The sequence below is a fragment of the Vipera berus genome (assembly GCF_964194415.1).
Source record: "Vipera berus genome assembly, chromosome: 14".
Classification (NCBI taxonomy): Eukaryota; Metazoa; Chordata; class Lepidosauria; order Squamata; family Viperidae; genus Vipera; species Vipera berus.
In genome coordinates, this window is record NC_138217.1 from 11,959,487 (window position 1) to 11,971,885 (window position 12,399).

Below are 12,399 nucleotides of genomic sequence, written 5' to 3' on the forward strand. Positions count from 1 at the left end.
AGCGTCGCTGGGGGGTCTCGGAGGGGCAGGGCAAGGGGTAGTGTGGGAGGGGGGGAACCCAACGCTGGGTGATCCCAGGGCACGAGAGGCCTCAGAAGCCTCCTCCTGGCCCTTGACTTAACATAGTTACAAACTATGTGATGGGAACTTCTCTGGCTGGCCTTGGCTCTTCCCTAGATTGTAGGGAATCAGGGGACCGTCCGGATCGAGGCCTCGGCATTCCAGCACGAGCGTCGCCTGGCTCTCGGTGCTGCTCCAAGCTTTCAGGTGCTTCCCATCGGGTTGAACGAAATAACGGCTGCTGACCTTTTGCATCTGTGATCCAGGTTAGGATCTGCCCTACTCAGATAAACCTCCAAAGACCAGGGATGACGTGATAGCGGCCTTCCAATATTTGAGGGGCTGCCACAAAGCGGAAGGGATCAACCTATTTTCCAAAGCACCCGAAGGCAGGGCAAGAAGCAACGGGTGGAAACTAAGCAACCATGAAGTAAGGAGGGAATCTCCTGAGAGAACAATCCACCGGTGGAACGGCTGGCCTCCAGAAGTCGTGGGGGCTCCATCACTGGAGGTTTTCAAGAAGAGATGGGACAGCCACTTGTCTCAAATGGTCTAGGGTCTCCTGCTCAAGCAGGGGCTGGACTAGAAGACCTCCAAGGTCCCTTCCAACTCTGAAATTCTGCAAAAGAGGGAATGCCTGGATGAGGAAAGAACAGGACAAGAGAAGGACCAGCGGCCCCCCGTTTTCAGTTTGCTAGAATTATTTTAATTAGGACAAGGGGCTTATATACATATCCCAATAAAGTCTGGAATATCTCGGCTCTTTCCGAGATGTCAGCCCAGGACCTCGGCTGCCCTTGCTCAATCAAATAAGTTAGTATAAATAAGGAAGCAGTTCAAACCTCCCTCCCATCTCACCCCACCAGCTGAAACTTGCGTTTCTCTTGCAAATTGTCCGAAAAAGGGGCTTAAGTTGGAAGCCTCACTTGTCGGCACTCGTCGTCTTCGTTCCTTCACAAGAGGAAGGCCTCAGGTGAGTTCCCCAGAAGGGCAGGTTCATCCCAGCTCAGATCCAAGCTGCACGAAATGTTCGGAGGACACGCACCTGAGGGGGCGTAGCTCTCGATCCAGGGGTGGCCAAGCAGGCCAAAGGAGAGAGGAACGCGTCATTTACCGATAACTACGCTGGTCCCTGTCCTGGTGTGGCCCAACGTAGCCGCTTCGCTGCCCAAAGCGACCCCAGAGAGGGCCCATAACCGGAGGGCAGCTTCTCTCAAGCTTGGCGGCTTTTAAGATGTGGGAAGTCCACGCATCTTAAAAGCCACCAAGCTTGAGAGAAGTTGCTGTTAAATAACGGCCTCTTGCAAAAGTGCTCTCTTCCCTCGGGGTGCAGGAAAGACGTGTCTTGCTACCTGTCTCAGCAACAGTTTCCTAAAAAAAAAAAGAAGGAATAAGGGGAAGGAAAAAAAGAAGAATTTGTTAGAAAGGCAGAAACTCAGGGCCAGCCTCTTGAGTGACAGCAGCAAGCAAAGCGATGAACCAGCAGCCTCCGGAGTTCACCGCAAAGGGGACATTTATCCAGAAAGGACCCCGGAATTCTTTTGTTCCTAAGCGGAAAGCATGTTGGCTGTCTTTAAATATTAAAAAAAAAACAGCAATCTGCTTCTAAAAAACACAGGATAACCGCCTATCCTGGGATCAGCAAATTAAACACAAGGTAGTTCTCAACTTACGATCACAATAGAACTTGCCTATTACGGTTGTAAGTCGGAGTGGCTGTCAAGCCAGCCATCGCAACCTGATTTTGCCACCTTTTCCTGGCAGTTTTTAATTCTGGGCTTCGATTCCCGGAACTGGGAGACCTGCAGGCTGGGGGAATTCTGGGAGTTGAAGTCCATGCCTCTTTAAAAGTTAGCCAGGTTAAGGAAACACTCGAGCAAACGTGTGTTTCTCAAGTCCTATTTTATTGCTCAGTAGTCAAGGTGCTAATTTATTATATCTGCCCCTGAATGTTTGAAAGCAAGGATAAAAAAGCCTGGGGGGGGGGCGGGGGGCAGCCGAGTCTTACCCCCACCGGGCTCTTACCGAGAATGTTGTGTTTACAGAGTGGGCAGGTCTGCTGCAGGAGAAGCCAGGGATCTACGCAGTCCTGGTGGAATTCGTGCAGGCAGGGTAACACCCGGAGACACTGTTGGGCAAGTCAAGACCTACTCAGGAGTTGCAGGAGTCCACCTGCATCCTCCGCTCTTGAGAAAAGTTGCTAGCTCCTCCTGGCCCACAGGATCAGGAAGACACCGGCTTGGTTCGGAGAACTCTGGCTAAGACATCCCGACTCGAACTCAGCACCTCCAGTAGGAAAGACCAGGGATCCACGATGGAGGGACCAACCATCACAAATCCAATTTTGGCCAAACTCCTGGTTATACATTCCAACATATGAACGCTGCCCTGAGTCAAAGCAAGCAGCATTTCCCAACCTCAGCAAGTTTAAGACGGCTGGGCTTCAGCTCCCAGAATCCCCCAGCCAGCAAAGGGAATTCTGGGAATTTGAGGTCTACCCGTCTAAAAAGTTGCTGAAGGTGAGAAAGGCTGGTCTGAAACATGTTTTGTTCGAGAAGCCCGACCCCGTGGCAATCTATGGACGATTGCTTGAAACGCCCATTTGCAGAAGAGCATTGAGAACACAATTATAATCAACTCAGGAGGGGTTTTTTTTTTAGTGAGGGTCGCCACTTTAAGGATAAAAAACGATCAGTTGAAGTAACGGGGTATTTCTTCGTCAGAAAATAAGCCGGGAAGTTAAAATACAAATTCCAAAAAAAAAAAAAAGCCACAAAATACCTTTTTAGGAGCAATTTGCATTTTAACTTCCTGAATACAATAAGCTTTTTTAAGTCTATGTTTGTGTGGCTTTTAAACATTACTCGAGTCCCTGATACACAACAGTGGCATTTTTCTTGATGTGCTAAACGCCAGACTAGTCATTACGCAAAACCCCATTACACAAAACCCAGCACGTTGTGCAAATTTAGCTACAGCGTTAGTTGCTCATTCAGTGCCTCGTGGAAATCCAGCAAGTTGGGAAACGGAACAAAATGGCATCCTGCCTCATTATGGAGAAGCAGGCCGTGTGAACAGGGCTGATGTACAGGTAGTCCTCAACTTACGACCCACATTTGGGGCAGGAATGTCTGTTGGTAAGCAAAGGGGCTGGCTGTTAAGTGAATCGCATCCAACGTGATTCCGACGTTACAATCTTTTCGGCCGCAGTCCTTAAGGGAAACCTGGCTTTCCCCATCGACTTTGTTTGTTGGAAACGCCTTGGGAAGGTCACACCTGGTGACCACCTAACCCCAGGACGCTGCAATGGTCATGAGTGTGAGGACTTGTCCCTTTTTTCAACGTCGCTGCAACTTCAAATGGCTGTTAAAGTCAAAGATCCGTAGAGGCATTTTCTTAAGAGGCAAAGGTGGATGAGTATTTGAGGAACCGGCTGCGGACAGATTTTTTTTCCCCCCTCTGATTCTTACCTGATTCTTCTGAAACTGGTCCAGGCAGATGGCACAGCTGTCGATCTCATGCGCCCAGCTGTGGGGTGACCTGCCAGGATGGTAAGGCCTGGTTTTCAATGCCAGCAGCTTCTGCGCAATGTGTTGCTTGAGATCCAGCTGCAAGAAGCGAAGGCGAGCATTAGGCCAACCGATACGATCCGCGCTCTGCAAGGGCTGGGCCAAGAGCAGTGGGAGGACGGGAGCGGGCCCACCTCCGATTCCTGGTCCAGTTGACTGTGCCGGGAGTGTCGTTGTGCCTGCACAATCACACCGGTGCACAGGATCAAGGCGATGAGCAGGATGGCATTCCACAGCTGCTGGAGGTATTTCTGCAAACAGAGCCCCACCCAAAAAGTAACACTCGTCACTCTGGGTTGCATTCACACAACATGCTTACCCGGGTCTAGTCAAAATCTAGCAGCCATTTTTTGCACCACTTTGAACCTGGGTTCGATTTAGATCAGCGGTCCCCAACCTTTGTGGCTTGGCGGTCTGGCAGGGGGGGGAGAAGAGGGGAACTGGGCCACGCGAGCAGCGGGCCACACACAATTTGAGCTGTGTGCACGAACGTGCGTGCTGGCCCACCACACGCATGGCTGAGTTCTGAATAGGCCACAGCCCAGGGTTTGGGGACCCCTGATTTAGATGCCAGCTCAGCAAGTTGTGAGAATTCAGGTCATTTAGTTAACTGTATTTTATTTGAAACTTTCTTCTGTTCATGCTTCTGCTAACTGATAAGTCGCCAAGAATCACTTTACAAATTGGACAGCCCTGTAAACTTAGTACAGGTAATTCTTAACTTACAGCCATTTATTTAGCGACCGTTCAAAATTATGACGGCACTGAAAAAAGGGGCTCCTCGCACTTACGGCCACCGCCACATCCCCCTGGTCTGGTGATCATAACTTGGGCATTTGGCAACAAACACGTTATTTACAATGGTTGCAGCATCCTGACATCACACGATTGTCATTTGTGATTTTCCCAGCCGGTTTCCAACAAGCAAAGTCAATGAGGCCCGCTGGATTCGCTTAATGACCAGCTGTTTTGCTTAACGATGGCAACAAAGTTGTAAAATTGGACGCAACTCACAGAACTGCCTTCAGTTAGCAATGGAAATTCTGGGTCCCAACTGGTCATAAGTCAAGGTTTGCCTGTATACTACTATTAGGTAGCCTTCAGAATGTTCTTCTCATGACCTGCAGTGACCTGTCAATATATTTCAACAGAACATCTGGCTCCTTCACCAACCTGGACCTTTGAGCTGTTTTCTCCCGTGCAGATAACGCCCTGCCACTCGGCATACATGCCGCCCCGCGAGAGGCCACATGTTGACCACAGGGTCAGCGTCAGCCCCTTGAAAGGGAAAAGGGAGAGCTGGCTAAAACCAGCAATATCGACAACGAAACCCACAAAACACAAATAGCAGTGGTTTACAGAATAAGCTGTAGCTGGAAGGGACCTTGTAGGTCATCTAGTCCAACCCCCTCCATGCTCAAGCAGGGGACGCAGCAAACTGTGGGAGGGCGGGTGGTCAGAATCCTTATGAAACTGCCACACAACAGTTTTCAATGAATGGATCTCTTGGCCCAGCTTCCCTGCCCAAGTTTGTCCGACATCCCTCTTCCCTTGCCGGCCACATACCATGTTCTCCAGCAGCCCCGCTTGATATGTGATCTTCGCAGTAGCCTGAAGACCTCTGCAAAATAGAGGGAGAGAGAAGAATGAATAACAGAGTTGGAAGGGACCTTGGAGGTCGTCTAGCCCAACCCCCTGCTCAGGCAGGAAACCTTATACCATTTCAGACAAATGGCTCTCCAGTTTCTTCTTAAAAGCCTCCAGTGATGGAGCATTCACAGCTTCTGGAGGCAAGTTGTTCCACTGATTGTTTTAACTGTCAGGTAATTTCTCCTTAGTTCTAGGTTGCTTCTCTCCTTGATAAGTTTCCATCCGTTGTTTCTTGTCCTGCCTTCAGGTGCTCTGGAGAATAGGTTGACCCCCCCTCTTATTTGTGGCAGCCCCTCAAACTCTGTAAGACTGCTATCATGTCACCCCCTAGTCCTTCTTTTCAAAAGACGAGACATACCCAATTCATGCAACCCTCCATATGTCTGTTTCCAGGCCTTTAATCATCCTAGTTGCTCTTCTCTGCACTTTTCCCAAAATCTCAACATTTTTTTTTTGTTCTTCTTATTCTGCTCAAGCAAGAGACCTTATACTACGTCAGACAAATGGCTGTCCAGTCTCCTTTAAAAAAAACAAAACACCTCCAGTCATGAAGTACCCACAACTTCTGGAGGCAAGCTGTTCCACTGCTTAATTGTTCTCACTGTTAAGAAGTTTTTCAATTCCAGCTTGCTTCTCTCCCTGGTTAGTTTCCATCCATTGTTTCTCGTTCTGCCTTTTGGTGCTTTGGGAAATAGCTTTAAAAGATTCCCAGGTTCAACTCCTCTCTCCATCCAGGCACCTTTGATGGAGAGAGTGCAAAGGATCAAAGAGGACGTGACAAGAATTAGGAGTTCGCTTCGTCCATGCAGTTGATTTCCTTCTGGATTAGGTTGGGTTTTCTCAATATGGGGTTAGACAAGGCCAATCCGTGGGTGTGAGGTGGGGCAGAAGATGCACTGGGAGTGAGGAATCCCTGGCTCCACTATAGGCTTTCTCAAGCCGTGGCAACTTTGGACTTCACCTCCCAGAATTCCCCAGCCAGAATTTCCCGGTGGTCCTCACACTCACAACTATCGCGGCGTTCCCACGTGATCCCAATACAGGACTTCCCGGTATATCAAAGCTTTCCAAACTTTTAAGACTTGCCAACTTCAACTCCCAGAATTCCGCAGTCAGCCACGCTGGCTGGGGAATCCTGGGAGTTGAAGTCCACAAGTCTCAAAGTGGCCGCATTTGGAGATCTCTGCTGTATACAGTCAGGTGTTTGGGGGAATTCTCCGAAGAAACGTGTTCTGTGACTTATTTTTTTTTTAACGCAAACAGACATTCAGAAGCCTAAGAGAAAAGTAAGAGTTCACCCACAGTCCTTTGCCCAGTTCCTAGCCAGCTCACCGCAGCAGTGCCCCGAGGAGTTTGGTCACGTTTTCTGAAGTCTGGACAATCACCACGGGCTTTGAAAGGACCTGGGCGACATCCAGCTGTAGCAGGGAGAAGGCAAAGAACAGCCCCTCAGTGGGGATGAGGGCAGGGGGCTTCAATCACGTCTCCAGCCCCTGCAAGAGCACCCACACCTACCTCTCGGATTGTGTTCTGGTTCAGGGCGAGGATGAGCAGGGCCGAAGCCCCCAAAACCAGGGCCCGCTTCATCTGCAAGAAGGGAAACCCACCAAATTAAGAACCAGGAAGAGGACGGTGGCCTTGGTTCCAAGATCAGAAGTCTGGACTTGATCTCCTAGAAGTCCCCAGTCCTTTGGGAGCTGAGCTGCAGCCCACCCGTCTTCCAGCGGCCACGGTTGAGAAATGCTGATCTAGAAACAGGGGTGTGCAACCTCGGCGACTTTTAAGACTTGTGGACTTCAACTCCCAGAATTAACCAGGCCAGCACGGGGAAGACGTGGGCATCAATTCTACGGTTCCGGTTTTCTCTCCATTTCTCCCAAATAGGCTGCACTAAGGAACAGGTTTTTCAGAACCTCATAGTAAGCAAATCCTTCCACTCCCCACCCTCCAGTCAGAGCCGAAGAAGCCTCTGGGATGAGAAGCGAAAGGCCTTCGAAGAAAAACAAGGAAGTCCAGCTGCCTCGCTGGAAAAAGCACCTTTGGGACTATCAAGGGAGAAAGAAGCAGACGGAAGTCAGGTCAAGGGGACAGGTGTACCTTGTTGACCACCGCTCTGGCAAAAGACTCCTCTCTGTGGCGCTTCGGGACCTCCGTTTCTTCTGCCCCCACTGGAACCACGCCAATCCAGCTGTCCTCATCCTCCAGCCTGGGGTCTGTGTCGTTCACCTGGGAGAGAGGGGAAGGCAAGGTGGGCGCCATTCACTCAGGTGAAAGCCTCGGGAGGGGGGCCGTCTGGGGAGGGGGATGCTTGGGGGGGAAGGGGCTGTTTGGGGAGGGGGCTGCTGGGGGGGAGGGGGGCTGCTGGGGGGGAGGGGGGCTGCCTGGGAAAAGGGCTGCCTGGGGAGGGGGCTGCCTGGGGAGGGGGATGCTTGGGGGAAAGGGGGCTGTTTGGGGAGGGGGCTGCTGGGGGGGAAGGGGGCTGCTGGGGGGGAGGGGGGCTGCCTGGGAAAAGGGCTGCCTGGGAAAAGGGCTGTCTGGGGAGGGGGATGCTTGGGGGAAAGGGGGCTGTTTGGGGAGGGGGCTGCTTGGGGGGAGGGGGGCTGCCTGGGAAAAGGGCTGCCTGGGGAGGGGGATGCTGGGGGGAGGGGGGCTGCCTGGGAAAAGGGCTGCCTGGGGAGGGGGCTTTCTGGGGAGGGGGCTGCTGGGGGGGAAGGGGCTGCCTGGGAAAAGGGCTGCCTGGGGAGGGGGCTTTCTGGGGAGGGGGATGCTTGGGGGGGAAAGGGGCTGTTTGGGGAGGGGCTGCTTGGGGGGAGGGGGGCTGCCTGGGAAAAGGGCTGCCTGGGGAGGGGGCTGCTGGGGGGAGGGGGGCTGCTGGAGAAGGGGCTGCTTGGGGCGGAAGGGTGGGCTGTCCGGGGAGGGGCCTGGGTGGGGGAGGGGGCTTCTTGGGAGAGAGGGGCTGATTCACCGACAGGCCACGGGAGGGGCGGTCCACGGGTGTCCGGGGAGGGCCACGCTCCCCCCCCCCACCCACCCCGCGCATTGTCCCGCAGGCTCACCAGCACCAGGCTGCCCCGCACCGCCGCCGCCGCCGCCGCCTGGAGCTCCAAGCCGGCCCGGCCCAAGAGCGCGCCCTGCAGGGTGCAGCCCCGGCCCGGCTCGGCCTCTCCGCGCAGCGTCACCTCCACCTGCGCCGCCGGGGAGCCCGGCGCGGAAGCCTCGGCCGCCGCCAGCAGCCCGCCCAGCAGCAGCCACGGCGCCGCCCGGCCCGCCATCGCCCTCGCCGCCGCGCGCCTTCGCCCAACCGCCTCCCCCGGGCCGGCCCTCCGCCCTCCGCCCGCCGGCAGCCCTGCCTCCCGCCCGGCAGCCCCGCCAGCGGAGCCCCGGCCGGCCGCGCTCCCCCCGAGACGCCTCTCGGCCGGCTAAGCTGGAGAGCGGCGCCCGCTGCCCGCGCGGACCCAGCCCTGGCTTGCTTTGGCGGCCGGATGCGGGGCGGCGGAGCTCCCACTAAGCCAGGGTTTGTTGGAGAGCTGCACCTGCTGCGTGCACAGGAGAGGGGCCCGAGCCCCGGCTTGCTTTGGGGGCCGGCTCTGCTCCCACTAAACCGCCTCTTAGCCAGGGTTTGTTGCAGAGGTGCACGCGCAAGAAGACCATGGCTTAATGCATGGTGGCTCTGCTCCCGCAAAGCCGCCTCTTAGCCGGGGTTTGTTGCAGAGGTGCATGCGCAAGACCATGGTTTAATGCATGGTGGCTCTGCTCCCGCAAAGCCGCCTCTTAGCCGGGGTTTGTTGCAGAGGTGCACGCGCAAGAAGACCATGGCTTAATGCATGGTGGCTCTGCTCCCGCAAAGCCGCCTCTTAGCCGGGGTTTGTTGGGAGTGCCACATTTGCGCCACGCACGTAACGGGCTACTTTGGGCTGGTTTAACTGGGGGCGACAGCAGCGGTTGGGTTCCCACTCCATGGTCGCCCATTGGGAAGCTGGCAGCGAAAGTCTCAAACGCTGATCGAAGGACCCTCCTACGTTGCAACCATCATATATCCATGCCAAGGGCCCCAATTGTGATCGTGCAACTGTGGGGACGCTCCCATGGTCATAAAGGCAAGGACTGGTCAGGAGTTACTTTTTTCAGCGCAATTGTAACTTCACACGGCCACTAAAGGAATGGTTATAAGTTGAGGACTATAGTGTTGCAAACATAAATATAAATCTTGCGAGCCTGCAGACATGCAACCCTTCGCTAAACCAGCTGATTGGGGCAGCTTCTCTGTGTCAGAGGTTTCAGAGAAGAAAGAAAATGTTTTTATTTAATCATTGATCGATGGAAAATATCAAATATCAAAAATTAGATTTGTTTAATGCTGAAGAAGGAGAATACTATTGGGAGAAGAGAGGATCAAGGAAATATCAATTGATATAATAATTATGGAAATATAAAAAGTAATTATTATTGACTGTTGATTAACTATTATTGATGGTAAAAAAAGAAATCAGGAACCAAGAAAACACGCTGTACACCAGGCACTAAGGTTGTTATTGTAAAAAATCAACAAAACTCTTACCAAAAAAACAAAAAAAGGTTTCAGAGAAGTTCTGTCATTGCAAAGCAGACAAGAGTTCTGATTATTGCAGAACTCAGGAGGCAAACCCAGTTGTTGCCCTCCAGATGTGTCCCTTTTACATCTGGTGTCACTTCTACATTAGCAACTTTAAAATGTGTGGACTTCAACTCCCAGAAGGCTCCAGCCAGGGAAGAGCTGACGGGCTGAGATGCCCTCTAGAGGTCTTGCCTGGGATTGCAGAAGGAAGCTCCACATGTTCGACGGTGGCTGGTAGGGGACATTTTTGTGGCCGAAGACAGCTGCTCAGCTAAGCCAAGCCTTGTCCCTCTTTCAAACAACCTCATTTTCTTTTAGGCACCAGGAGACGAGTGCGGTTTGTTTAGTGACGGAAGTTGCAACGGCACTGGAAAAAGTGACATGACTGGTTTTCTCACCACTCTTGCAGCATCCCCACGATCCCATGAGGCTCGGCAACTGGCATGTGCTTAAGACGGTTGCAGCGTCCCCCTTTGGCGACCTTCCGACAAGCAAAGTCCCATGGGGAAGCCAGATTCATTTAACAACCCGGTTACTAACTTGACAACTTGCAGCGATTCACTTAATGACCGTGGAGAGAAACATCGTCAAATGGGGCAGAGCTCACTTAACAAATGTTTCACTTAGCAACAGAAACCTGGGGCTCTATTGGGGTCATACGTTGAGGACTACCTGTGTGTGTTGGTGTGTTGGTGTGAGCTCTAACCTGCTTTACAGATCCCTTTTGCCTATTCAAGCTGTAAAAGCAGAAATCCTAGCAGAGTAATAATCCCTTGTGTTCGAATTTTAAGAAGGGTGAGAAAGGAAAGGACGGTGGTTGCAGCCAGCAAACATTCCCAAGTAGGGCAAGGAAATTGGTACAGCTCTTGAACCATAAAGCTGGTGAAACAAGCCAGATCATTTGATACACTGAAACTTGGAATTGGAGCTCCAGTAACCGAGATCGTTCGGGTGGAGCCTGCCTGGAGCATGAATCTGATTGCCCAACATCTTGTTTACACATCTCACCCACCCGAGAGGCCTGCAGATCTAAGAGTTCCCTTTCTATATAATGTGAGAATCTGGTCATAATGGTTAAGGCTGCTGCCAGGAACAACAAGGCCAAGATTATGAAGATTATAAAACTAATTAGCGTGATACTTGTATGATTAACAAGTGTGTGGAAACTCCAAGGCTTTGACGGTTCTCAGTAACTCCTGATCCGCTTAACGTGATTTGGAAACTCACTTTCAAAAGGTGATACCAGGTTTCTTCAAAGTGCCCTGCAATCCTCCAGCTATTCCTCAAGATGAGAGTCACCAAGTTCATTGCAAATATCTTCTCCTTTAATTTAGCAGCGTGGGCGATGGTCAGATAGTGAACGGAGCATCAGTGAAAATTTTCATAGATGCTGGAGTGGAAATATCCAGCGCTGACTTCTCTGCAGAGAGACGCAAAGTTGAAAGCAGAGTAAAAGGCTTCCTCCATTATTTGCGACAACTGACACACACATTCTAAGAGCAGCAGAACAAAAAACGCTTTTTGTCGTCCCCCCCCTTCACTTTCCTTCTCGGCTTTTTTTCTTTTTGCTTTGTTTATCTTTCTCTCCTTCCATTATGTCTCTGGAATGCTTTGCTATCAGATCTCAAGCGGACAAGAGGGGGCGGGTTTGTTTGCTAAATTCCTCTGCCTTCCCCAATTTTTGCAAGCACCCTGACCTGCGTTTCTCAATCTCAGCAACTGGGTGGACTTGCAACTTCCAGAATTTCCCTAACCAGATTTCCGGAGAAGCAACCTGGACTTCAGCAGTGAGGACAATTAACCAGTGGAACGACTTGCCACCAGAAATTGTAGGGGCTTCATCACTGGAGCTTTTGAAGGAGAGACTGGACGGCCATTTGTCTGAAATAGTATAGGGTCTCCTGCTTGAGCAGGGGGCTGGACTAGATGACTCCTGAGTTTTGATCACACAGTCATGGGGATGCTACAAAAGTGGTAGCTGTGAAAAATGGCCATCAGTCCCTTTTTTCCAGTGCCGTTGTAACTTTGAGTGGTCGCTAAGTGAACTCTTGTAAGTGGACAGTTTTACCTGTATAAGTGAAACATTTCTTTCAACAAGGTGATGTCAGTTTACGTTTTATGGAAAACAACTTTTTCACGTGGATCAGTAAGGCATTTTCAACAGTAATTGCAAGGATCAAATCTGTATATTTTGCATAAATGCCAATATATCTTTTTTTTGTTTTTGCCACACGCTCTTATCTGTGTTCTCATTTGTGATTTTGCTGTACCTGCCAGTGAGATGATCTGCAGTCACATCTCGTCACCCAGCCTGTTTGCCTTTATTGTTACCATCCAAACATCACACCATGCCTGCAAGGCCAGTTGAATCCTAGGGACCAACAATTCTCCATTGTTAATCACTGGCCTGACACTTAAGGGAAGGAGCTTAAAGGGATTAACACCCTGCGGTTGCATAACAGGCTGCCCCCCCACACACACTTTTTTTTAAAAAAAAGAAGAAGAAAAAGTCTTTTTTCAATTTGA

The 12,399-nt window shown here is 51.5% G+C and overlaps 1 protein-coding gene across 3 annotated transcripts; it reads right to left on the reverse strand.

Moving 5' to 3' along the window:
• Positions 1–293: 293 nt before the first annotated feature.
• RNF215 (ring finger protein 215) lies at positions 294–8,553 on the reverse strand. 3 transcript variants are annotated; one of them, XM_081338704.1, is made up of 10 exons: positions 8,336–8,553; positions 7,377–7,505; positions 6,795–6,866; positions 6,612–6,697; positions 5,196–5,250; positions 4,803–4,907; positions 3,764–3,880; positions 3,531–3,668; positions 2,086–2,188; positions 294–1,431 (listed from the first exon to the last, which is right to left on the reverse strand). In XM_081338704.1, the coding sequence occupies exons 1-10, from the start codon at positions 8,549–8,551 to the stop codon at positions 1,418–1,420; spliced, it is 1,035 nt and encodes a 344-aa protein (XP_081194830.1). In that variant the 5' UTR covers positions 8,552–8,553; the 3' UTR covers positions 294–1,417. The 3 variants fall into 3 exon arrangements, with proteins under 3 accessions (XP_081194830.1, XP_081194831.1, XP_081194832.1); XM_081338705.1 differs by lacking the exon at positions 2,086–2,188; XM_081338706.1 differs by lacking the exons at positions 294–1,431; positions 2,086–2,188 and adding an exon at positions 3,068–3,191.
• Between the last annotated feature and the right edge of the window lie 3,846 nt (positions 8,554–12,399).

Coding starts and splice junctions, on each gene's coding strand:
- RNF215 (XM_081338705.1), bottom strand. CDS start 8,551: ATGGCGGGCCGGGCGGCGCCGTGGCTGCTGCTGGGCGGGCTGCTGGCG. Junction 5,251..6,611: donor CTCCTCGGGGCACTGCTGCG/GTGAGCTGGCTA, acceptor TCTATTTTGCAG/AGGTCTTCAGGCTACTGCGA. Junction 3,669..3,763: donor AACTGGACCAGGAATCGGAG/GTGGGCCCGCTC, acceptor CGCTTCTTGCAG/CTGGATCTCAAGCAACACAT.